The sequence below is a fragment of the Alexandromys fortis genome, unplaced genomic scaffold (assembly GCF_014885135.2).
Source record: "Alexandromys fortis isolate MF-2015 unplaced genomic scaffold, M_Fortis_MF-2015_v1.1 scaffold_6, whole genome shotgun sequence".
Lineage (NCBI taxonomy): Eukaryota > Metazoa > Chordata > Mammalia > Rodentia > Cricetidae > Alexandromys > Alexandromys fortis.
In genome coordinates this window covers 13,124,273-13,151,022 of record NW_026067902.1, presented here as the reverse complement: position 1 = coordinate 13,151,022, position 26,750 = coordinate 13,124,273, and the positions used below count along the sequence as shown (strand labels likewise).

Sequence of the window (26,750 nt, the reverse complement as noted above, 5' to 3'; positions counted from 1 at the left end):
CAACCTTATCTAATCTTACCTAAAGCAATATAGTGTCGTCTGAGGCATCTCCCCCTGTCAGGCCCCATAAAGGACCCCGAAGACTTCAGATAGAAATCTGAATGTTTTCTTGACGGCTTTGGCCAACTATCCCTCTCTTCCGAAGACTGCTGTCCTGCCCACTATTCAGCCTCATCTACAGCAGATTCTAGGAACAAGGGCCCTTATAATATTTAATAAATAGCATGAGGCCCCTGCCTGTGCCAAGTGTGATGCTGGTCCAACAGGGAGAACCGTGGATGAAAGTCCTGCACAGAAGCTGTGTCTGCAGAGACAGGCTGACTAATTGGAACTTGAGGAGTGTGGGAGACTGGAATGTTAGGGTTGAGTGGGGTAACTAGCTTAGGTACATTATCTCAGGCTAGCTTTAGTTCTCTGAACAGCCATAGCTGCCTAGCTCCATGTTAATTATTCTATGTTGTGACTACTAGATAAAATCCTTTTGGAACCTATTAACTTAGCAGACCACTAGAGTCTACCCACACCAGAGCTAAGGATGCGATCAGACAGCGCTTTTGGGCCTCTAGAAAAATCTTCCCCCATCTTGCTGTAACCACTCTCTGAGGTGCCCATCACTGCATTTTAAACTCACCTTAATTCATGACTTTCTTTGCTCTATAAAACTATAAAACTTCATGAAACTCAGTTCACAATAGAACTTGGAATTTGGAGAAACCTAAATCTGTGTTCTTAAGCCACAGTCACTCAAAATGGCTCCAGAATAAACTATCTCTTCTTATTTCGTTTAAAAATAAAGCAAGCAAACAAACAGACAAAACCCCACAGAGGACCTAAACTGTCCGCGAGGAAACAGCATCTACAGAGTCGGCTCCTCCAGGGCCACACCTAAGAAGGGAAGACAGGGCAGCCACTGCCAACATCCCACTGAGTTGTCACGGCAACCATAACAGCCATGTGGGTGCCCTAGACCTTATCTTTGCATGTCAACCCAAGGAGAAACCACTGCCAAGAACTGTCCAGAAGAGAAGATAAATGCTATCCTTTTTGTTCTTTAAGAAATTTCTCTAGAGATGGTGGCCTTGTCAGGAGAAAATAGAACATTTAAATTTAAGATTCATACCTCCAAATAAATATCTGAACATTAAGCGTTTCTAAAACATGTGTTTGAGAATGTGCTGGCCAGCCAGGTGGTGGTGGCGCATGCATTTAATCCCAGCACTCAGAGGCAGAGGCAGTTGGATCTCTGGGAGTTCGAGGCCAGACTGGTCTACAAGAGCTAGTTCCGGGACAGGCACCAAAGCTACAGAGAAACTCTGTCTCAAAAAACAAAAAACAAAAACAAAAAACAAAAAGAGAGAGAGAGAGAGAGAGAGAGAGAGAGAGAGAGAGAGAGAGAGAGAGAGAGAATGTGCTGGCCAGAATGACTGTGTGAATCTGGCAATTTTAACGACACTGCAAACGGAACAAGGAAAGCTCTTACAGTACGGGGCACACCTTTGCCGCTACTTTCGACGCTGTTGATTCCTCCTTGAGCACGGAGGTGGTGTGTGCTCTTGGGTTCTTTAAGATAGTTGCCACGTTGAAGTCTATAGCTAAAACAAACAAACAAAGACTTGGACAAATTGTTTCTTCCTCCTTCACAAAAAGGCACTTTGCCCCATTTTTTGCCTTTTTGCGGTGCCCCTAAGTATACACAGAGGGATAGAAGCACAGTTAGACAGAGAGTATTGTTAGAGCTGCCAAAGTGGAAAAGATAGATATTCTGCTCACGAGTCTACTAAGCTAGGATTTAAAGTATGCTAAATTCAATAATTTGTATTATGCCATTCTCAAGAAATCATTCTACAAGGTAAGTAACAAGGACTGAGACAGGTTTTCTGGATAAATTTTGACATTACACAACAGGAAATACGACACGTCGGCCAGATACTGCAGAGGCAGGTAAGTACTTGCTCCTAAGAGAAGTTAAAGCGCCTGGTCGCCATGAACTGCCACTGGAAATCAGGAGCAGATCCAAAATAGCTCATAATTAGGGTTCTTAGAGAAGCTAAATAAGAAGGAGAACCCAAAGAAAATCATATAGGCATCCTCCTGAATATTAAACTTCATCAGGCGATGAAAGGAGACAGAGACAGAGACCCACATTGGAGCACCGGTCTGAAATCTCAAGGTCCAAATCAGGAGCAAGAAGGAGAGAGAGCACAAGCAAGGAACTCAGGACCACGAGGGGTGCACCCACACACTGAGACAAGGGGGATGTTCTATCGGGAACTCACCAAGGCCAACTGGCCTGGGTCTGAAAAAGCCTGGGTCAAAACTGGTCTCGCTGGACAAGGAGAACTACTGAGACCTCAAGAACAATGGCAATGGGTTTTTGATTCTACTGGACCTATTGGTTTCGTGGGAGCCTAGGCAGTTTCGTGGATGCTCACCTTACTAGACCTGGATGGAGGTGGGTGGTCCTTGGACTTCCCACCGGGCAGAGAACCCTGATTGCTTTTTGGGCTGACGAGGGAGGGGGACTTGACTGGGGGAGGGGGAGGGAAAGGGGAGGCGGCGGTGGGGAAGAGACAGAAATCTTTAATAAATAAATAAATTAATTAAAAAAAAAACAAGGAAAAAAATTTAAAAAAAAGCAAAAAAACAAAAAACAAAAAACAAAGTAGCTCGGAATGACAATGGGCAATCGAGCTAAGAAATCACAGAAGTTTCAAAAATTTACTATTTTTTTTGTATGTTTTAACAAAAGCTATTTAGCCCAGGGCAAGCGTCTCTGGCCTCAGCTTCATGTGTGCTGAAATCCCAATTTTGAGGTTTTTCTAACACAGGTCTGTGTGATCGTGGTTTCTGGTTTTTACTGAAGGTGTGAACATTGAGGACAAAGGAAGCTCGGCTTTATGCCCACTATCCTCCAACGGAAGCTTGCCATGAAGAGCGCCTGACTGTGGTTTGAGAACTGCTGTTAGCAGAAAGTATGTGTACTAACACCATGCAAAGAACCTAACCTGGGGTGTTAATGAGAGATACAGCTTCTATGATAAGATTTTTCTTTTAATTTAATTTTATTTTTGGGTGTGTGTGGGGGGGTGGAGGTTACAAGGGCAGATACAAAAGGACAAGGTATAGTGTTTATTTGTGTTTTGATAAATAAAGCTTGTCTGAAGATCAGAGTGCTGGACTAAGCCACACTAGCACACACCTTTAATTCCAGGACTGAAGTCCAGGAATTAATTCCCTGGGCTACACGAGATTGAATCTGTCTAAAAAGAGAAACAGAGCTCAAACAAAGCTCCCAGCACTTAGGATCACACACCTTTTATCCTAGCATTAGGGAGGTAGAGACAGGAGTGATATGGCTGGACAGAGAGAGGTATATAAGGGAAGAGGAGACAAGAGCTCATTGCAGTCTTTAGTCACATTGAGGACAGGATCACCCCTTTGTCTGAGCCTCGGTAGAGGTAAGAACTCTTAAGGGGCTTGGCTCCTTTGTTTTTCTGATCTTCAGCTTGAACCCCAATATCTGTCTCTGCGTTGTAGGCAGAGACTGCTCTTGCTTTTCCAGCTGTCCAGACCTGAATAATCACACCGAAACTATATTAACTACAACACTGTTCGGCCAATGACTCAGACATATTTCTAGCTAGCTCTTACATCTTGAATTAACTCCTTTCTATTAATCTGTGCATTCCCACTAGGTTGTGGCTTACCGGTGCCAGTAGATTACTCATTTGGCAGCTACATGGCAGCTCCTTGACCCCCCCGCCCCATACTCTCTTTATATAACTCTGTTCACATTTTCTGCCTGGTTTTACTTTGCTAAGCCATTGGCCGAAACAGTTTTATTCATCAATGCTAATAAAGCATATTCACAGCATGCAGAGGGGACTCCCACATCACTGGGTCTTTATTAATCATATTCACAGCATGCAGAGGAGAATCCACATCACTGGGTCTTTAGTAATTATTTTACAAACACGAGATGAGAGGGATTTGACCCCATGAGGTGAAATCCACAAAGAATCAATAAAAACTTAAACTCCATGGAGTCTACCACTTGAAATGCACTGTAAAATACAGTAATTTCTTTTTTGCATTTATTTATTGTATTTTGAAAATTTCATGCCTGAGTTCTGTGTTTGCATCATTTCTACCCTTTCTCCAGCACCCCCAACTCTTCCCACATTCCACCCCATGCCACCTCCACATCCTATCCCATTTTCATGAACTCTTCTTTGACTGCTGTTACATATATGCATATGTACGTGCAAGTACAACCTGCTGACTCCATTTAGGAGAGCACAGCAATAGAGAGACCAGACATTCCTGAGACTTGCCTACCTGGGACAAGAGCCTAGAAAGAGGATCAGTTTGCTCCACACACTGCCTCTGTTTTTTCATACACGACTAACTAAAGACTCTCTCTGCTCTGCAGGGAAAAAATAAAATCAAAGAGAATCCTTGGAAATTCCATCCCCACCGATAATGCCAACCCTGGCTACTGGAAAGTTTTCCACTTGCCACAAGCTTGCAGCCCAAGCAGGGGAGCCATCTAGAGTCACCTTGGTAGTTTTGCAGGGGAGAAAGAATTCACATGAACACTGGTCAGAACCAGGCTGCTGTGGCTGAATGCCACCCTGACAGGGGACCTGCTGACTGAACTCATACTACTCTAGAGGTTCAAACCTAATCAAGGAAATGAAGCACTTATCCAGTGAAAACTTCAAAATGCTCCAGAAAGACACTGAGGACTCAGGAAGCAGAAAGGCCTCTGGTGCTTAGGAACCGGGAGAACCAATGTTGTGACAAATGGTTCTTCCCGAAAGCTGTCTACAGACTCAATGCAACCCTTGTCAAAACTGTTATTCCTTGGAAACTACAGCTCCCAGACTTCTCCTGGATTACCGTCACCTGTGTGCGCGCTGGCCGCGCCCAGGTGAAGGCCATTCCTCCCAGATAACCTTGCGCCCCCCGTTAAAAGCGAAGGTCCACGAGGCTTTGCCCTCTTGGCCCCTCTCTTGGCCCTTTTCCCCCCTACCCTTGTGTGTCTGCACGTCCCACCCCTTACTGTGTTCCCCTCTCCCCATTAAAGCGCACCCACGTGGGAGCCGCGTGTCCGTCTCTTCCTTTGCGTCTCGTCTATCCTGTGTTTGTCCACACACCCACGCCGCCGCCGTTTTTAAAGGAATAATAAAAACGCTAATGCCATTCCTCACAGAAGCAGCAGAAGAAAGAACCATCTTAAAATTCATTTGGAAACAGAAAAGACCATGCACAGCCAAAGCAATCCTGAGCGAAGAAAAGCTACTACTGAAGGGATCATCATCACTGATCTAAAGTCAGGTCACAGAACCATGCTAAGGAAGTTGGCATGGTACTAACCCAAAACCAGAAGAAGACGAGATGTAGGTCTATTCATCTACAGTCATCTGACTTTGACAAGCTTGTCAAAGTACTCACTGAAGAGAAGACATTATATCAAGTAAGGTACAACGTGATCTATCAAATTAATCTATTTCTACTGAGTGGGAAACGCCTAAGTGTAGCTTCTTGAGCCTAAATCAGCTATTTTCCTGTTCCTTTTTAAAATTCATATATTTTCTTAGAATTTATTTTGTGGATGGTGTGAAGAGGACCGAAAAGTTCAAGGGAGGTGAAGGTGTTGCGATCAGGCTGTGTTCTACTCTAACACGCTCTGCATCGTGTGAAACAGAAGTCTTTTAGCCTGTGCCCTGTCCCGTGATACTCCATCAGAAGCAGCTTTTAACTCCATTTTGAGGGTGGAGGATGACTGGGCTTCTGGGTGGAGGGGTAAACGATGCCATCTGTCCTGCATCACTCATGTGACATAACTGATAGACCATTTATCCCTGGGGGTAGCAAGGGTTCTGCCCTATGAGCTTATCAGGGTGGATGGAGACTGTAGAGGTACATGAACATATTCAAATCACATCAGGGGAGACCACGTCCAAGAACTTACAGGACGTGCCAAGCCAAAGAATGGGCACCTCTCTCTCGCCTGGACCCCACAGAGTGGTGGGGACCGAGCACCACAATGGCAAAGCCCCGCACAGACCTTTTAACAGACACCTCACATGTGCACTAAGAGCTGACAGGCAGAGAATTCCTGACTGTCTCTGGGGCTTTGGTTTGGTTCAGTCCAAGCTATTGATGTGACCCGCTCAATAGCAGTCTGCCCATCTGAACTCAGACTGCCCCTCTTTGAAAAAAGGCCCTAGTTTTGGTATCTACAGTTCTTTGCTCTTGACTCTGGCTCTCCTGTGGCCTGATTCTGTAGCAATAGCTTCTTCCTTGTGAGTAATTTAACACAGATGCTATTCGTATTTCTAAAATTTTTGAACTGTGCTGTGGCCTCTTGACCTTATAGTCATTCTGTTAAGTGAATGAAAGAAATAAAAGAAAGCCATGACTGCTCCTAGGCACAGTGGGGGAGGAGGTTGATTGTAGACATGGGGGAGAGCTTAGCTAGAGGCATTTGGAAGGGTTCAGAGTAGACATGACTGAGCTGGACCTTAAGAGGAGAGGTTTGGGGAGAGGGGAGAGCCAGGAGCCAAGAGGCCAGTGGAGAGTCAGGAGACCAAAAGGTAAAGGAGGTTGGTGTTAGCCAAAATGGCTGGATTATATATGGAAGATCAGCCAGGAGAAGTGAAAGCCCAGCCCCTAGGCAGGAGAGGTCTAGCATGGGGGATGGGGGATGCTAGCCAGGAGGACTCAGGGATGCTGGGAGAACCTGTATGCTAACAGGCACCTCTGCTAGCTGTCTGTCCTGGGTTTAAGACCTAGCATAAACCACATACATACATATTTATTCAATAAATTCTGACATTTAGGAAAGACAGAAACACGGTCATCTGTTTCCAGCACAGTGCACTCAAACCCTTTAGTGGTCAGTTATTATAACTGATAACACCCATGCAGGTCATGCTTGTGGGAAATTAAGTATTTTTACAAAATTAGCGCGGCAAGAAAGAACAGAATGGTTGTATCGGAAATGAAACTTTCAAGACAAGAAAGGGAATATTTGTGGGCTGAAGTAACTAGAGAAATTTCTCTTAACAATTTGATTAGACTTTCAGGGGTTCAGACATGGAAACAATTAAGCCAGTGGGTTTATATACGGGTGAGGCAGGGTGATCAGGCATTCAACCAAGAATGGAAGACCACCCTGGATGTGGCAATGGGTTCCTTTGGTAACGTCTTTAAGAATGTGAAGAAAAAGAAGAGCAAAGAGCATTAAGGCCAGGGGTTGTGCTAGTGTAAGAAGATTTTTTTAAAAATGTGCCAGGAAATAATGCATTGAATCCAAATCCTTGAGGGTGATTGAAAAAACTGGTGGGTAATTATAAGTTTATTTAAATACTATAGTTGCTTAACAAATGATCCGAGTGATGTGGTTTAATCCCTGAAGCCATAAGCTGTTGATGGCTCTAATGGCTTCAAAGTGTCGTGAACTTCATCCCCTGTAGACTGTAAGGGAAAAAGGTAGCACAGTGGCTTATGGGATGTTGAAAGCAATTCTGTCTCTTAGTGTCATCTAAGAATTCAAAATATTTGCCAGCTGAGAGGAGTCCTTCGCAAGAGCAGCTGGAATGGACCGGCCCCACCATGACAGAAATGAGGAACCGCAGAGCGCCGCTACCTCTACTGTAGAGGAAGCGTTTCTGAGTTCATTCAAAACCTTGAAGCTCTGAAGTCAAAGTGATTAGATTTTCACTTTGGTGAGGTTAGTGCTGTGTATACTTTACATAAGTAAAAAATGATTTTCCTCTAAAGTGGATGTGGAAGGGTCAAAGCTGGGGAGGAAGCTGTCTCGGGAGTTTACTGTGCCGTCCCCTCCATGTGACTGGGAAGCAGAGGGTGCTGTGGTTCGCCCCTATCATTTCCTCTTTGTCTGGAGCCATTGTGTTCTAATGGGAACAGTGCTAGCAGAGGGCTCAGTGACGCAGTGCTGGTCCCCCGCCCTCTCCCCATCATCTTCCCATCAGAATGTTTACTGTAAGTCAGACCTCTGCACCGAACAAAGAGGAGGCATTTGATTCCATTATTTTAGAAAATAAATTATAGACTCTCAAACTCTTTTCCATGGGTGGATTCCCAATACTCCCCACTAACAATATGCCTTAAAATAAGCCCATGCTCCAAGATCAAATTTGAAAAATTTGTTTCTGCTTTTAATTAAACCCAGCTCTTTCTCAGTGAATGAGAAATTAACAGTTAAAATGAACGATTAGAATAAGAATGGGCTCTTCTAAGGCTGGTAATCCTAAAGGCTTTTGATCTGGCTACCACTAAGCTGCTGCCCTGAATGTGGGGACCCAGAGAATCCAAACTTAATGAAATCAATCACGCCAGGGAAGGGGCACCACCAGAAGCTCCATTTTCAAGGCCACAAGACACCGAGAGGATTTATGGAGGGTTGGAATTAGTTGGTGCCTTGGGAAGCCCGTCTTTCCTAATGGTACTTCCTCGGGAACAAAGACTAAGCCCTACTACATGATCCAAGCACCAATTTTACTTAAAAATAATTGGAGCCACTGTTTTATAGTGGAAAAGTGCATGGGAAAGAGCACCCCAGCACACAGAGCTGTTCTTTAGACATCAAATGGCCCAAGAACCACCAGGGAATCTTGAAAACACATTCCTTCACATTAACAGAGTTAATGGGTCTGTGCCTTATAACCTCCCAGGTGTCGGTGATGCTGCGGAGTGTGGAGCCACTGTTTGGGACAGTGCAGAGACGAATCATTATTTCCAATAATGTCACTTGAAATTGGCTTCCAGTGTGAAATTAAAACATTGGCACCGATCTCCTAAGATCCCCCGGAGAAGTAAATGGAATTACATTTGAGAAGTGCGGGACAAAGTTGACCTTTGATTTGAGCACAGAAGAGAGAGCTGAGGGTATGGTAGTCAATGGGGAGCAGGCAGATTCATGGAGACTTGGAGAGTGTGGTAGTCAGTGAGGACCAGGCAGTTATCATGGAGATTTGCTCCACCTTCCTCATTGAAATGGAAAACAAAATTATCTTCAAAGCCAAGAATAGAGCTTTGAAGAAATAGTTTTCTCACTGCTGTGACAGGCAATTTAAAGAAAGGAGAGTTCGTTTTACTTCACGTTTTAAGGTACAGTCTTCAAAGTCACCATGGCAAGGAAGTCATCACAGCAAAGTGGCTCTAAGTAGCTGTGGTCCCGGGAGCAAGATGCTTCTGGTCACCTTGCAGAGACAGACAATGCTTGTGTTCAGCTCTTCTCCCTCGAATTCAGTCTGGGACCCTCCTTTAGGGCTTAGTGCTTCCAACACTTCCCCATTGCTTCTCGAGTCTAAAGTGCTTGCCTGTGTGTTTGGTACCTGCGAGTTCACACCATGCCTCTCGCCACCCCTTCAATGCCACCCTCTCCCTCCACTCTTGTTTCCTTGCAGCAGTTGCATGATCCTATTTTTTCCATTGCTCTATTTTTAACTTTCCCAGACACTTTGCTTTAGATTTGTTTTTATAAACAAAAAAACAAAACAAAACAAAAAAAACAAAAAACAGTCTTTCGTGGATTCTGCAGAGCTAGTTTCAGGACAGAGAGAAACTCTGTCTCAAAATAAAGAAAAGGAAAGGAAAGGAAAGAAAAGAAAGGCCCAAGAGAGGCCTTATCATACAACAAAAGTATATGCTCTACTATGTTCATAGCAGCACTGTTTGTAATAGCCAGAACCTGGAAACAACCTAGATGCCCTTCAATTGAAGAATGGATGAAGAAAGTATGGAATATATACATATTAGAGTACTACTCAGCAGTAAAAAACAAGGATGGAAATAGAAAACACTATCCTGAGTGAGGTAAGCCAGACCCAAAAAGAGGAACATGGGATGTACTCACTCATCTTTGGTGTCTAGCCATAAATAAAGGGCATTGAGCCTATAATTCGTGATCTTAGAGGAGCTAAATAAGAAGAAGAACCCAAAGAAAAACATATAGGCATCCTCCTGAATATTAACCTTCATCAGGCGATGAAAGGAGACAGAGACAGAGACCCACATTGGAGCACCGGACTGAAATCTCAAGGTCCAAATCAGGAGCAGAAGGAGAGAGAGCACGAGCAAGGAACTCAGGACCGCGAGGGGTGCACCCACACACTGAGACAATGGGGATGTTCTATCGGGAACTCACCAAGGCCAGCTGGCCTGGGTCTGAAAAAGCCTGGGATAAAACCGGACTCGCTGAACATAGCGGACAATGAGTACTACTGAGACCTCAAGAACAATGGCAATGGGTTTTTGATCCTACTGCACCTATTGGTTTTGTGGGAGCCTAGGCAGTTTGGATGCTCACCTTACTAGACCTGGATGGAGGTGGGTGGTCCTTGGACTTCCCACAGGGCAGGGAACCCTGATTGCTCTTTGGGCTGAGAGGGAGGGGGACTTGACTGGGGGAGGGGGAGGGAAATGGGAGGCGGCGGTGGGGAAGAGACAGAAATCTTAAATAAATAAATAAAACAAAAAAACAAAACAAAATAAAAAAATGAAATTGTATATAATAACAAAAAAAAAACCAGCTACCAATAAATAGTCCTCCACCTAAGAAACATTAACCAATTGATAAATTTCTGGAAAAGAAGTACATCTCTAGAGATCTGAGAAAGAGTAATAAACAATGTATCCTCCACTCTATTCCAGAAACATTATCATAACCAAATGTAACAAGTAATTCTTTGAAAAATAAAGATAAATGTGTTAAATGTACCGTATAATGTACAAAATATGAAATAATCAATTTTGTACAGGTTGGGGGTTCTACTGTAGTTTTACAGTTCTTTGTTTTTACAAAATTTATTTTAAAATGTTTTAATAAAATATATTTTGATCAGAAAAAAAAAAAAGAAAAGAAAGTTAGTTCAGCCCAGGATGTTTCAGTGGTCGGCTAAACATAACCAGTACTGAGAGCCTTGGAGATGCATGAGCTATCAGTTGTCCCCTGCACGGGGGCGTGTGCTTGCCTGGGGAAGTCTACTTGCTCAGATCTGTTGATGCACCAGCAAGGCAGGAGAGCAGCCAAACTCCTGCCATGCTCAGGATGAGAAAATCCAGAGTTTTAGGCATGTTTTAACCCCTTCTTAGCTTCAAGCCAAACCTGTGATAATTTTGCTACTGAGTGCTGTCTTAGTTCCTCAGATCATTGGAAATATGTGTATATTTGTGACCCATATTGATCAGACACAATGGCAGCTAATTTTGACCAAGTTACTAGTGTCTGTGGTCATATGGAAGGCTGGGACGGCTCTGGGTTAGAATCATACGAAGGTTATGTGAGGTTCTCTTACGTCAATCAAAGCAAAGTCCCTTGAATACCTAGATTTTTACCCCTTAAGATATAAATGTCCAGGGATGGCCAAGTCTATTTCACTATGGGTTCCACAAACACACATGCAGAGTTTTCAGATGTTTGCAGGCTCTTGTGTGCATCTGTCTTCCCAGGTACCAGCAACAGCAGGTATCTGCTCTTCTCTGGGAGGTATGGATATGCCACCCAAAGGCTGCCAGTGCTCCAGACACAAAGAGATTGCACTTCCTAGGCAGGGCAAGTGTGCACACCCTTCATTAACTCTCAGGACCATTCAATTCTCTTACGGAGGGAACAGCAAAGGCGCACTTTCAAACAGGAAGCTTGATAGCCTCTACTTCATTAAACAGTGCTGAGTGCCAAAAAAAAAAAAAAAAAAAAGATATAAACAGGACTTTGAAGATGTGTGGTACTGGCAGTTAAAAAATCAGACACAATACATCCAAAGACTAGAACTGACAGGACCTGTGTCTCCAAAACTGAGGACCCACAGGTTCTTTATTAAAAGCCAAGGAAGTCCATGGACCCAAGGAAGGAAGAACCAGCAGTGGGCTGAACTTCCTAATCCTGCACTACAGGTCTGATCCGTTTTACTGATGACTCAGCAAGTCATGGTGGTTTAATATCTCATCTCTAATGGGGAAAGGCAAACATTTCTGTTGGAAATTCATTGTCTTACTTTTCTATTCATGTGAAGAAACAGCATTATCAAGGCACCGCATGCATTTAATTGGGGGCTTGCTTATAGTTTGAGAAGGTTGGTCCATGAATGTCATGGCAGGAAGCAGGCAGGCATGGCATGGGGACCAGTGGCTGAGAGCTTGACCTCCTGATCCACAGGCAGTGAGAGATTCTGGGCCTAGCTTGTGCTTTTGAAATTTCAAAGACCACCCCCAGGTACATCCCTACTCCAACAAGGTTATATCTCCTAATCCTTCCAAACAGTTTCACTCACTGGGGACTAAGCATTTGAACAAAAAAGCCTTTGGGGGGGGGCGGTCATTCTCATTCATGTCACACACTCATCTACAGGCACAATAGCTTTTTATATAGTGTTTACTGTACATTGAGTTTATAGGGCAAGCAAAAACCATGAGAGTAACAAACACATAGATGATACATGTTATCAGACTGCTGTCTTTAGTTTTGCAGACAAGGGACTTTAACACACTGTAAATTTGTTCAGTACATCAGTAGGCTAAGTGAACAAATTGACAGAAAATGGAAAATTTCATTAATATAATTTATAAAAAAGGAAATAAAATATAAATAAATATATCTTTTGGAATTCATAGTCTATCTGAAATTAAAAAATTCTTCCAGTGTGCTTGACAGAAGAAGGTAGGATCACCAAACTTCAAGTATGTGCACAGAAAATACCCACAGAGAACCAAAACACTGCAGAGATTGTGACAGAACTAGAACCCTGAAGAAAATGAGGGATGGTTAGGGCACAATGATATCCCAAGGGATAATGACAGATTAGTTCCCAGGACTGATGGAATATGTTCGCTCTCAGATTTAAGAAGTGTAACAAGCACTGTGTGTTTGTGGGGGATTATCTTGATTGTTAATTGATGTGGGAAGACACAGCCTACTGTGAGAGGCACTATTCCTTAGGCAGAAAATCCTAAACTCTATGAATGGAGAGATCAAGCTGAGCACCAAGCAAGCAATATGCATGTATTCATTTCTCTCTTTCCTTGAGTGTGGACCTGACTAGCCAATTGAGTTCCTGCCTTGACTTAAATGTAAAAATGAACTGTAACCTGGAATTGTAAGACAAATAAGCCCCTTCCTCCTCTAAAAAAATAAAATAAAAAAAAAGAAGTGTAGCAAATTCTAAGGAGGGTTGTAACCAGAGACAACTTGTTCGTTTCCTGGCTGCCCAGACCCAAATAATCACACAGAAAAGATATTAATTACAACATTGCTTGGCCAACAACTTAGGTGTATTCCTACTTAACTCATATCTTAAACTAACCCATTTCTATCAACCTGTGTGTCACCACGAGGCTGTGGATAACTGGGCAAAATTCTAGTGTCTTTCTCCTTTAGCAGCTACATGGCCTTTCCTTGACTCCACCTACTCTTTCTCTATATCCATCTTCAGCCTACATGCCCATGGTATCTGGCAGACTTTTCATTGAAGAAGGAAATTTGAAGATCTGTTATGCCTTGTAATGGCAAAGTTCATCAGTTGTTGCTTTCTTCTGTGTTCTGCAGAATGTCTGGCAGTTTCTCCTATGAAGCAGGAACCCTGAAGGACAATTCCATCTTTTGGAAAGTTCAGCAGTCACTTTTCTGTGGGTCCTGCATGTCCAGTTCATACAGCATACCACCAAGCAGTCCAGGCTAGAACAGTTTCTTGCCCAAATGGCTACCCTTGTCACATTAAACACAAATTCCATGATGAGTTTTATTTAATTCCCACCAACTTCTCTGAAGTAATTGGTACTTCCAGAAGCAGACATGTCTCATTGTTGAGAAAAGTCTAAGTTCTTAAAACATTTTAAATGTCATATTCTGTAGGTCTTTGAAGTGTTAAAGATTATCTAGCTGAAATATATCTTCATATATCTAGAAAGCCTGACTAATATGACAAAAAGTTGGATTATTATAGATGACTATCTATTAATCTGTATTTCTTAATTATACACTACATTTTTAAATGAACTGCACAAACACAATACCTTAAACAAGAGCAGAAATACATATACAAAGTGTAACAAATCAAACTTAAATTTGTGTCAATAGGCCAAAGTCCATACCAATGTAAAGTATTCATCTCTAGATCATATCTCCCCACTTTTTTAGAAATTGACTGTGACCATTAGTCACTTATAACTAACCCCATTTAAATGAAAACAAACATTTATAAACAATCATTTTTGGGAATTTGAATGTAGTTTTCTTTATGCTGTTTGTTGGGTGAAGTATATTTAGGGTTCACAGAGACCTATTGGGGGGTTCTTGTTTCTTCAAACCACATTAGCCTAGAAAGAATCCACAGGTTTCATCTTCTGTGGAAATAAAAGCAGAACCTTTTTTTCCAAAGTGACATATCCTTAGACTCAAATATTGACGTCAAGATACCTTTAAAACATATATGTTGATTTAGCTTAAGAGTCCCCAGAAACAAATGTCTCTCTGCAGTCAAAAAAATTCAAAGAAAACACAATAATATATATAATTCAGACTCTCTGCATATAGTCCATCTTTACATGGCTTATTTTTCTTTAGTTCTTTAATCTGACTGTCTGTACTCTTTTATACTACTTTTACTGTCTCTTTAAAGACTTTGTTTTATTTTTTAAAATAATTTACCTCTTATAGCTATCTATATTCTTTTTTCTCTCTCCCAAGTCTATGCACATTTTAAACACATTATGACCCACTCAGAGATTTATTTCTGTGTGAATCTGTATTTACTGTGTATCTGTAATCATGTTCTGCCCAGAGGGCCATTTTTTTTCTAACTGCTAAGCAGGCATGCCTAGGACCAACTCTGTGGCCCTGCCTTTTGGCTCCACCCTATTCAAAATGTGGAGGTAAGTTCACTATCTCTGCTAGCCATGCTTACCACCCCGTCTCCAGGGACTCAGTGGATCTATGTTGCCATTAAGCAACTGCAGCACTCTGTTCATAAACCCCATTTAAGTGCAGGACTTTCCAAAAGAGCCAGAATTAGTGCTGCCAGCACAAACCAAGAAGCCTTCTGTTAAAGAAGCCATGCAGTTTTACTGCTAATGCTGAGTCAGGAAACCTTTTCTTAAAGAAACTTCACCTCTGCTTGCCCTCTAGCAAACAAAGCCTATCTGAAAAAAAAAATGCAGCTACCAAGAAACTATGCTTGGCTCCTGTTTTTGTGGGTCTAGAAGCCCTGTTTTTTTTTCCTTAAGTTTTTTTTTAAACCTTATGTGGATCCATGCTCCAGACAGTGGGCACTATTTGTAAAAGGAGACTGCTCGTTCATTTCCAGGCCACCCAGACCCAAACAATCACATAGAAGCTATATTAATTACAACATTGCTTGGCCAACAACGTAGGCATATTTATACCTAGCTCTTCTATCTTAAATTAATTCATTTCTATCAATATGTGTTAAAAAATAAAACAACCCTGACTTTACTTACTCTTTCTCTATATCTCTTTCAGCCCGGCTATATTCTGCCCTGCCATAGGCTGAAGTTGCTTCTTTATTAACCAATGGTAATAAAACATATTCACAGCATATAGAAGGAATCCCACATCAGAGAATAAAGATAACCAACCATGCTTGCCTCATACTCATATCTAGAAATTAGAGATGAAGCAGAAATTTCCAAAACAACGGAAGGAAAAAAGACAGAGCACTAACTCGAAAAGTGGAGGAAGAGTCTTCAACAACTGTAATGGAAAGTACCTGTAAGCATCAACCCAAAAACAAAGAAAAAATTCACTGTCACTCTAGAAACATGTGCTCTACAAAACACCCTTTCAACGTGAAAATCAAACACAAAGAGACCGAGACTCAAAGCAGGGGATGGAGCACTCCATACTTTTGAACCTTTCTGAATTAGTAGTCCTGTTCCCCAAAGCCTAACACCATTGCCTTTAATGGAAAAACGGACAACCCTCCTTGTCTCTTGCCTCTTTGTTTAGAAAACAGGAATAGCTATCTGAGCTACCCAAATAGGTTACTAGAAAGCTTTAGTGTGATGATGATAAAACTCCTTATTAACTTATGTCCTCAGACAAAGGCATCCCGTAGATAAATGCCACCACAGTTGGGTTGCAGCTACCTGCTGCTGCACGGGACCCCTTCCCAGCTGCAGCCCTTGCTTCCTGAGTGTCATAGACAGATGGCCCCATGCTGCCTGTAGCTGGCTATTTTATTTAGCAGTACCCGGAAGGTCAGAAGATGGTGTGGCGTGCCCTGGAAATGCAGTTACAGACAGCATTTCCATGAGCCACTGTGTAGTTGATGGGGACTGAATCTGGGTCCTCTGGAAGAGTAGCCAGTGCTCTTAACTGCCAAGCCATCAGCGCCTCAGTCCCTTGGAAATATTTTTTCATTCTGCTGCAGTAATTCAGGGAATGTCTATAGTCGGCAAGCCTTTGAAATTCTTATGTGCCTGAAGATATTTCAACTTCATCTGAATGACAGTTTGGTGTCTATTTTTTGTTAATATTTTGGATCTCCTTAAAAACAAAACAAAACAACAGCAAAACCCACAGCATTGTTTTCTGAAGACATAATATCATGTATGACCAGAGTTCCTTAAGACATAATTTGCGATAACTTTAAGTTTTGAAATGTTCAGCATTTTCTCTTTATCGTGTGACAGCAGATGTTTTGCTGACATGGAGGTCTTTACTGATTCAGCTAGGTCCTTGATGAGTCATACCAATCTTTTGCTTTTATGGTTTTGCTCAATTTTGGAAAGTCTCATTTCCTTCCTTTTCCATTATATTTTCTTCCTGGAGCGATGACCCATTACCCAAGATTGAAATTCTATATGAATATATTTGTTCTATATATAACATATATAATTTATAACAAATATATTCTGCCTATTAGTATTTTTGCTCAACTTATGAATGTGGTAACATTCCAAATCATTGATCCACTATCTAGCTATAACAATTCTATTACCTAATCACTCTGCTAAGTTATTTACTCAGTCATAAAGTTATTGATTACTAAGAACTAGTGTTTGCATAATTTCTTTATTAGTATGAGCTTTAAAAAAACGTAACAAAATTTTAAATAAACTCCATGGAAGCAAGAAGTATGCTGTTGCTTCTTATTCCTTCTGGGAATGGAGAGTTTGGTGGGAAGGTGAAGTGGCATTTAGCACTGAAGTTCAGAGTTTCATATATATTAGAAAATGTACAGGGAATAGTAGTTCAATAAAAACGTAGAAATTCTGGCAATAACTGAAATGCTTTATATTGCAATCACCAGATATCACAAAGGTTGCTCTATTTCTCCATTATGCCCTCTCTCTCATTCTCACCTGTATTATTAAGTAAAGATTAAGTTTGAGATTGTAAATTACTGGCAAAAGTTTCTCTTAGGTAGATAGTTTCTAAGTGAGCTTTTCCCCAGTTAGAGCTTTCTCCACTGAGTTCTCTGCATGTGGCCTGTTACACACCCGAGGTCATTGCAGCTAGCATGCTTTGCTCTGGAGGGGGTGGGTCCACCGCTGTCACTCATCACCTCCTTCATCAAAATGAATTCTGTATTGAAGACAACTGTGGCTTGGAGCTCAGATTCCAGACCAGTTTCCATCTAAATATCTCAATTTATTTCAAACTTTATTATCTGAATCCATTCAACTTTGATTCCTCATGTAAGAAATGAAGATAAAGGTATAGTCATACTGCTTTAAAAAAAAAAAAGCTCTTTTTCTCTCTCATCTATTTATCTCAATGCCTGAACAAAGATTAAAAATAGGAGGAGTACATTATGCTTAGAAGATTGCCCCGCATGCATTAAATGCTCTGTAAACACTGCACAAACAAGACACACTGGGTTAGTCTCCTGTTTCTTACCACATCCATCCAGCTGTTTATTAGGTCTGCTCACGCTCTCACCCTCCCCTTGTTGCAATCTCCTCCCCGCTCACCCGCTCCCAGGAGGTTCTAGTTCAGCTGCACCTGGAGTGCTACCTTAGAATGATTTGATTAATTCATTGTCAGACTCCTGCTTCACTTTGGGTTTTGCTTTTGTACCTAAAGTCCCCTACTTTTCAGATTTCGTCAACAGAAAATTAGTAGTTTATTACTCCCTTTTCATATGTGACAGACTCAAAGAAGCTAAGTAATTTGCTTGTGTCTCATAATCAATAGCAATTATGCAAATTTGGGTTGTCTGGCTATGATTTATATCATCCTGCAGTTTATTCACAGCTCACCCATTCTTTCTGACGCCACCCACTCCCTCTGGAAGGGCCATGCAGACATCTTTGAGCCCTGTGGGAGCTCTCAACGCCTCTCTTATTGCCCATTTATTCCTCCTTAGTAATCTTGATTTTTTTTTAAACTTCATTTTTCACTTCATGACTTTGCTATCTCGTTCCCTCTGCTTTGCATGTTATTCAGTTTGGCCCTCTCTAGACAAACTGTTGCTTAGAGTGAATCGTTTTCCGTGTTTAATCTCCAAGCTCACTCATGTGAAAGCAGGTTTTCAAGTGTTAACTTGCCTTCAGTGATGACCCACACCAACCTTCCTGCCACAGGCTTTTCTTTTACTATGAAACAAACAAACAAACAATTTGCCAAGTCAGACTACACAAACAACTCTTCAAACATTTTGTATAAAGGTCTAAATTACCAGAAGTTGCATCATTATGGGTTATTATTTGAGAATTGTTTGCCTTCTATAATATGGAGCTGTTCTCAGAAGAATCCCAATTATAATAGAAAACAGATTTTTTTCAAAAAGGCTGAAAATAAGGACAAATTGCAAAACTAATATAAGAATAACTTAAGGAGATCCCTAAAAACCAGAACAGTACGGGTATGATAGAAAAAGTGTGTGTATGTGTGTGTGTGTGTGTGTGTGTGTGTGTGTGAGACCGTAGAAGATGTGGGTGGGGAGAGGTCAGAATTTTAAAATGCAGAAGGAAGGATGAGGTGAACTTGCTGAGCAGTAACAACAAGGGCTATCAGCAAATCAGCGTCACAATTTAAATTATACCTAGAAAATCAAGGGAGTGGAAAACAGAGAAAAGAGATGGTCTCTCAGGTTAGAAGACACAAGTTGAGTCTAGGAGCATGAGGACTCAATAAAATTCTATTAAGTCCAAATATGAAATGTTGTAAGTAATGGTAAAGTGACCCAGACATTTTATATATTGTGAATATTTACTTTTTGAAGAATAGTAAGAACAGTGATATTTTGATAATTTTGAATCAGCTACCTGTTTTTTTTAATATTTGATGCTTACTTTGGAAATAAACTATATCAATATGCCATGATATACAACATGCTGAGTAGAATAAAATGGAACAGAAGGAATGGGGAAGACAAGGAAAAGAAGGGAAGAATTGAGCATAAATAATTATCACTTTAACTAGTCTTTAACTGAACTCTTTAGCTATGCTAAAAACCAAAATTATAGATTTTAATTTTACTGATCTGAGGCAAAAATGACATATTGGATATTACTCAAAAGATGTATCATTTATAGGGTCACTTAATATATAGTGAAGTTTCATGTACTAGAGTCTCTTGGTTTGGGCCCCTTTCAGCCTTTCCTTCTACCCCATATCCATTCCTTTGTGACTCCTGCTTAACCACAGAACCACTCTCTACTAGGGATCCACACGAGGCTGGCATACAGAGACCCCATAACCACCACACTTGGCTAGCATCCAGAGTGGGCAACAGCAATCAAAGAATGGAGCACCCACCCAACAAAGATAAGACCAGATATCTTCAAACATCACAATTCCAGATGCCCAGAACCCAGAGCAAAAGCACAAACACGAACACAATAAGCTTCTCCAGAAGCCAGCGACCCTACTGCAATAGGCCCTGAGGAGAGCAACTCAGCTGAAGCACGAGCCAAGGACTCGGAAACAGCAAGTGCAACTAGGTACAAGAACCTCAATGAGGATCTGAATACATGCCTTGATGAAGACCGTGAATACACGAACAGTTGAACGAAATAATGAAAACATTCAAGACACAAAAATAGAATTTAACAAAGAAATAGAATCACTAAAGAAAACCCAAACTGCAATAAAGCTGGAAATGAAAAACTCAACAAGCTCCTCAGAGGTAAGCCTCACATACAGATCAAAAGACGTGGAAGAGAGGATGTCAGGTCTTGAAGACAAGGTAGAAGAAATGGATCGCTCAGTCAAAGAAAATGTTAAATCTAAAAATATCCAGGCACAAAACAACCAGGAAACTTAGGAGGTCATGGAAAGACCAAACCTACAATGAACAATAGGGATAGTGGAAGGATCCAAAAACCCAGATAAAAAGCACAGAAAGTATTTTAAACAAAATCATATAAGAAAATCGCCCCAATCTAAAGAAGAAGTTGCCTATAAAAGCATAAAAGGCATCCAGAGCCCCAAATAGGACCAGAAAAGAAATTTCTCATGGTGCATAATAACCAAAACACTAACTATACACAACAAAAAGGGCATTAAAAGGTGCAGAGGGGAAAAGTAACAAGGCATATTTAAATGCAGGCCCATTATAATAACATGATTTTTTTCAGTTGGAGACTCTGAAAGTCAGGAGGGTCTGGATAGATATTCTACAAGCTCTAAGAGACCATGAATGCCAGTTCAGACTGGCAAAACTAGGAACCACAGTTGGCAGAGAAAGAAAAACACTTCATGACAAAAACAAATGAAAGGAACTACTGGCCACCAACCAGCTCTACAGAAGACACTAGAAGGAAAACGTCAGTCTGAAGAGGTTAACTACACCAAGGGGACTCAAGAAATAAACAATCCCAGAAGAGTCAGTCGAAAGGGGGCAGGGAGACCTACACCACTACAACCAAACAGGAGCCAACATTAATTCCTCATTAATGACTCTCAGAATTAATGGTCTCAATTCCACAATAAAACAACACAGAGTAGCAGACTGGATTAGAAAAGCAATCTTTCTGTTACATCCAAGAAGCACACCTACCACCAAAACCAGACGTCACCTTAGGGTAAAAGGACGGGAAGGTCTTCCAACTAAACAGACCCAAGAAGAAGTAAGGCATACAGCTATTTTAATATCTGACAAAATAGACTTCAAGCCAAAATTAACCAGGACAAATAAAGACACTGCATATTCATTAAAGCAGTGGTTCTCAACCTTCTAATGCTGCAATCCTTTAATACTGTTCCTCGTGTTGTGGTGACCTTAACCATAAAATTATTTTCATTGCTGCTTCATAGCTGTCATTTTACTGCTCTTATGAATTGTAATGTAGATATCTGATAGACAAGATATATGATACATAATCCCTGTGAAAGAGTCGTTAAACCATCAAAGCAGGCACTATCCAGAGGCTGAGAACCACTACATTAAAGGAAAAATTCACCAAGAGGTTATTTCAAGTCCAAATATTTATACGCCACCAGAAATTCACACAAATCCATTAAAAAAAAAAGACATAGTGACCCTGACTAAAATCACATATTGACCCTAACACAGTGATAGTGGTGACTAACAATACCCCACTCCAGCCAACAGACAGGTCATCCAGACAAAAACCAGAAAAATGCTGGAGCTAATTGACATCATAAATCAAACGAACCTGATAGGCATCTACACAATAGTCCACCCCAACTATAAAGAATGTATGCTTTCTTCTCAGTAGCTCATGATGCTTTTTCCAAAATTGGCCACACATTATGACACAAGGCAGACCTCAACAGATACAGGAAACCTGAATTCACACCCATAGCCTACCTGACCACCATGGAGGAGCAACAATAGGAACAGCAGAAAGTATACAGACTCATGGAATAACTCACAACTGGATGAAAATTGGGTCAGGACAGAAACCAAAAAGCAAATTAGAAACATTTAAGAATGGAATGAAAATAAAAACACAAATGAAAACATTATTTTTTAGGTAATAAGAAAAAAAGTTTGGAATTTGTTAGCATTCAAATGGAGTTTGGGTTGAAGTCAGTGTTCTGCTTGTTGATGCTTCCAAGGTTACACAAAGTTCTGTGATGCGGCCATTGCCATGGGAGGTTCAGAACGATTAAGAGAGAAAGTGAAACACAAATAATAAAAACCAGGAGACAGATACTGGGGTTCAAGCTGAAGGTCAGAAAAGCAAAACAGCCAAGCAACCAGAAAAATCTTATCTTTACCAAGGCTGGGCGACTGCAGACTGAGCCCTGAGCCTCTGTTTCCTGTTTTTTTCCCCTCTAGTGCTGGGATTAAAGGCGTGTGACTCCCTAGTACTGGGATTAAAGGTGTGAGCCACCATCACCTGCTTCTGTTTCTGCATTGATTTTGTGTAGCCCAGGCTGGCCTTGAACTCACAGAGCTCCGTCTGCCTGTCTCCCAAATTCTGGGATTAAAGGTGTGTGATACCACTGCCTGGCCTCTATGACTGACTAGTTGCTGTTTGCGTTCTGTTCTTCAGGCAAGCTTTATTTATTAAAATACAAACGAAATATCATTACAGGAAGGCAACTGTCAAGCATCTTTCAGTAGTTTTGTATCTATTTTTCCAAGTTAAATATATGCTGTATTTTCCATACTTTTTTACAGATTTGGTTGAGCTTCATCTACTATTATTTACCATATTAGTGCTTGGTATTAGTGAAAAAGATTTTACTTTTGGGAACTGGGGAGATGGTTCAGCAGATAAGGGCACTGGTTGCTCTTCTAGAGGACCTAGTTTAGGCCCTCAGAACCCACATGGTAGCCCACAACCATCTGTAGCTCCAGTTCTAGGAGAGCCAACACCTTCTGGCCTCCACAGGCACTGGGTAAATGTGTGGTGCACAGACATACATGAAGGCAAAACATCCATCGGTCATCACCATCATCATTAGAATAATAATTTAAAAATATTTATTTTACATTTAATTATGTGTATGCATGTGTGTTTGCGTGTTTTATATGTGTGTGCTTGGGAGGAGTGAGTGGCTTGTGTACATGTGAGTGCATGTGTTCACAGAGGCCAGAAGAGTGTGTTGGATCCCCTGATGCTGGAGTTATTGTTATATATTGACAGGAGTGCTGGGAATCGAGCTTGGATCCTCTGCATGAATGGTATGTGCTCTTAACCCCTGAGCATCTCTCTAGTCCCATTTCATTTAAAATATTCTATAACTTTTTACTTCAATGAACTCATTCAGGCTTGGAGATCTCTGGGGCCGTGTGCAGCCCCTGCTTTCTTCCCACCTAAGTCAGGCTGGTCTGGTTCTAGTTCACATAACATGATTATTTTCTCTCAAGTGAGCCATGTTTTGGCATTACACAGAGAAGTTTAGTTTTTATCATGTTCTTTTCATTGTGTGACCTATTTTGTTTTGCATGCTTATATGTATTTTATTTTACTATTATTTTTCTCAACAGATATATTTTCTTATTTGAAAGGAAATGTAAAAATAAAGGCACTTTTATTTTAGGAAAAATGACCAGAAGATATTAAGTTTTTCTTAAGGAATTGAAGTCTCAGTATCACAGGGATTGAGCTGAGTGCTCAGTCAACATCTGAGGACAGCCCCAAGACTCATTTATGGCTTCAAATCAAAGGACTAAAGCAGTTTAGTCTCTTATATTAAAGTTATGTAGCACAGTCTTGACTGTTCATAGATTCCATATATCATACTCTGGTCATCAGAGACATCCTTAATTATAAAAACGAGGCAAGGGTGATCTTAACGTAGTGTGTGTGTGTGTGTGTGTGTGTGTGTGTGTGTGCTGTGTGAGTGGGTGTGCATGCCTGCTGGACGAGTGTGTGGAGATAAGGGGTTGATGTCAGGCATCGTCCTCTATCACTGTCCATCTGGCTTTTGAAATAGGGTCTCTCTTCTTGAGCCCAGCTTTGGCCATTTTGCTGGACTAGCTGGCAGTAAGCTCCAGGGATGCTCCTTGTATCCACACCAGCATTGCGGTTCCTGTCTTTCTGCCTTGTTTGGCTTTCACACGAGGGATGGGGATCTGAGCATGTCTTCACACTTGTGCAGGTAGTTCTTTACCCACAGAGCTCGCTCCAAGTCCTCATTTTCAACATTTGAGTAAAATACACAATACAGCACAGAAAAAGTCTTCGATATTGCCAGATATTGTTCAATATATTTCTGCATTCCACACTCTTGTGTGACCAGTTTATTTCAAGGAAGTCATAAGTCCACAGTCAGTGTAGATGGTATCTTTATTAGTTCAACCAAGGACACTGCTGTTTATCCATTTTCACACGGCAAGCCTCTTCACTTTAACTCGGATCCATTCTCACTCTTGCGTCATCCACTCCCAAACTTTGCTTCTAAGCTATGTCTGCTGGTTTGTTTCCATCCTCGCTGCTGTAATCCCAATCCACGGCATGACCTCTGACTTGGGTTGTAACCACAGTCACCCATCAGTCTCCTTGCTTACATTTTAGTCATCTAGATGAACAAAAGGCACGTCTCATGAGGTTTGCAGAGTGGTGTCTCACATTCGTACACAAGGAGAGGCTGAAACAGGTGGGGCAGATCTCAAAGCCACATTGGTTTCACACAGGATTTCCCCTGTGTTCCCCGTGATCATTCTATTTCCATAGGAAACAGTATGTTCATTTTCACCTCTCAGCTTTGGTTTTCTTTGGAACCTTTCTGCCCTCTGATTTCTTCTTTCTGCCCAGCTCTTGGCTTGCATATCGTCTCTTTAGGAAGGCTTTCTGTGACCCGATGATCCCAGTCACTCCTCTCCTTTCTGTCATTTGCTATAATAGTAGCCTATTGACTTTTTTTTCTGATAACTAGGGATGTGATGTTGGTCTCAGCTGTTAACTTGATGAGATCTAGACTCACAAGAGACAAGCCTCTGGACACTGGGTACAATCTTGGTTAGGCTAATCCAGGCACGAGGACCCTTTCACTTAAGAGTGATTCTGAGCTACATAAAACAGACAAAGAGATGTGGACACCACACTCACCATTTCCTGCCTCCTGAGTGCAGTTGATATGACCATCTGCCATAGGCCCCTGGTGCCAGGAATTCCCCACTGTGATGGGCTTAACTGCGGAACTGTTGACCAAAAAACCTCACTTTTCCTTAGGCTGTTTTTGTTAGTGCATTCCGTATCAACAACAGAACAAGTTTCCAAATGGAAATTTGTTACCAGGAGTAGGGTTATTTCCTTGATAAACATGACCATGTGGATAAACTTGACCTTTGGGATGGTTGTGGCTATAACATGGAAAAGTTTGGTACTTTGTCCTAGAGATACCATCGCGTGTTGGAAGGAGAGACTGATGGGCTTTGCTGGTGGGGGCTTGGGGGACAAGAATTCTGAGAGAAATGCATCCCAAGGACAGCTGGCTCATGAGATGCCAGAGCGGAAAAAGAACTCTAGCACGGACTGGACTGGGGGTGGTGGTGGAGAACTCTACCATGGACTGGACTGGGGGGGGGGAAGAACTCTACCATGGACTGGACTGGGAGGGGGGAAGAACTCTACCATGGAATGGACTGGCGGGGGCGGGGTGGAGAACTCTACCACGGACTGGACGAGGGGCCACCCACGGGGTATTTGGGTCAGCAATGCGACTTCATTCTGACGGTATCCTGAGAACTTGAGTGCAATTGAATTTAAAGACAATGAATTCAATTTTCAGGGGAGGAAATTTCAAAGCCGGAAATAATTCAGGCTGGGCTGATTGAAACATCTGCAAGCGATGAAAAGGTCAGTGCCACTAAGGAGAAACTTCCTGTGCTGCCCTCGGACAACAGGGAAGATTTCCCGAGATTAAACCTTTACCCATCAGAGGTTCCATCTTGTGAAAACCCAAGTTCACCAAAAGGCAGAAGGCCTAAGATGTAGGGGGTTCTCTGATCCTCAAAAGGCACTGCCTAGAAGTGTCCCCCCAGGGCCAGCACACAGATGACCCAGCTGTGGTTAAGGGGGTCAGGCTACATTTAGATGACAGCAGAACTTGGCGGTTTATCCATGTGGTGGGTGGCCGTGCTCAAAGGGGATGCATTTGGGAGTCAAGTTGATGGGGATGGGTGTGATGATGAGCTCCAGCCCCAGTTGAGAGACTCCCAGGTATGCCTGTGGGAACTGTCTTGAGGAGATAAATTGAATGAGAAGACACACCCACTGTGGTTAGCACCATTCCCTGGGATGAATCCTCAACTGTTAAGGTAAGTAGTAACAAGGAATTCACCTAGGACATGGAAGTAATAATTGACAAGAAGAAACAGGTATGGAAAAAGTTGTAGCAGAAGAACTGATAATTTTGTAATCAACTAGATGGATAAGAAGGATTCAGTCCATCTGAATGAAATACCACTGAGAAAAAACATTGAATGATCTTTAAAGCTAGCATGGGTATTCAACTGGATGCCAGGCTTATAGGTAAGAGTTGCCCTTCTCTTATCCACTAGACATTGTGACAATCATAAGTTTTACTCTGCTGGCCCTTCTCTTATCTACCAGACATTATGACAATCTTACGTTTTACACTGATACACTGTTTCTCAGGTATCTATCCTTTAGAGACTGACTATTACAGAGAAGTCAAAACCAGCTTCTTTCTATCCTTCAAGGTTCCTTAGCTGGGGCCTGCACTATATGGACATAAGAAAGATCAGCAGAAGAAACCAAACATTTGAATTACATGTGTATGCTCAGGAGTTGCACACAACATGATTCTCAAAAAAAAAAAAAAAAAAAAAAAAAAAAAAAAAAAAAAAAAAAAAAAAAAAAAAAAAAAA

At 41.6% G+C, this 26,750-nt stretch overlaps 1 protein-coding gene across 1 annotated transcript in view; it reads right to left on the bottom strand.

The window, feature by feature from the left end:
- Window positions 1-26,750, bottom strand: part of Fam227b (family with sequence similarity 227 member B) — a 147,537-nt gene that overhangs the window by 19,206 nt on the left and 101,581 nt on the right. Inside the window, 1 exon segment of the mRNA XM_050133040.1 lies at window positions 1,495-1,592. Within this exon segment, the coding sequence (XP_049988997.1) occupies window positions 1,495-1,592 (98 nt within the window).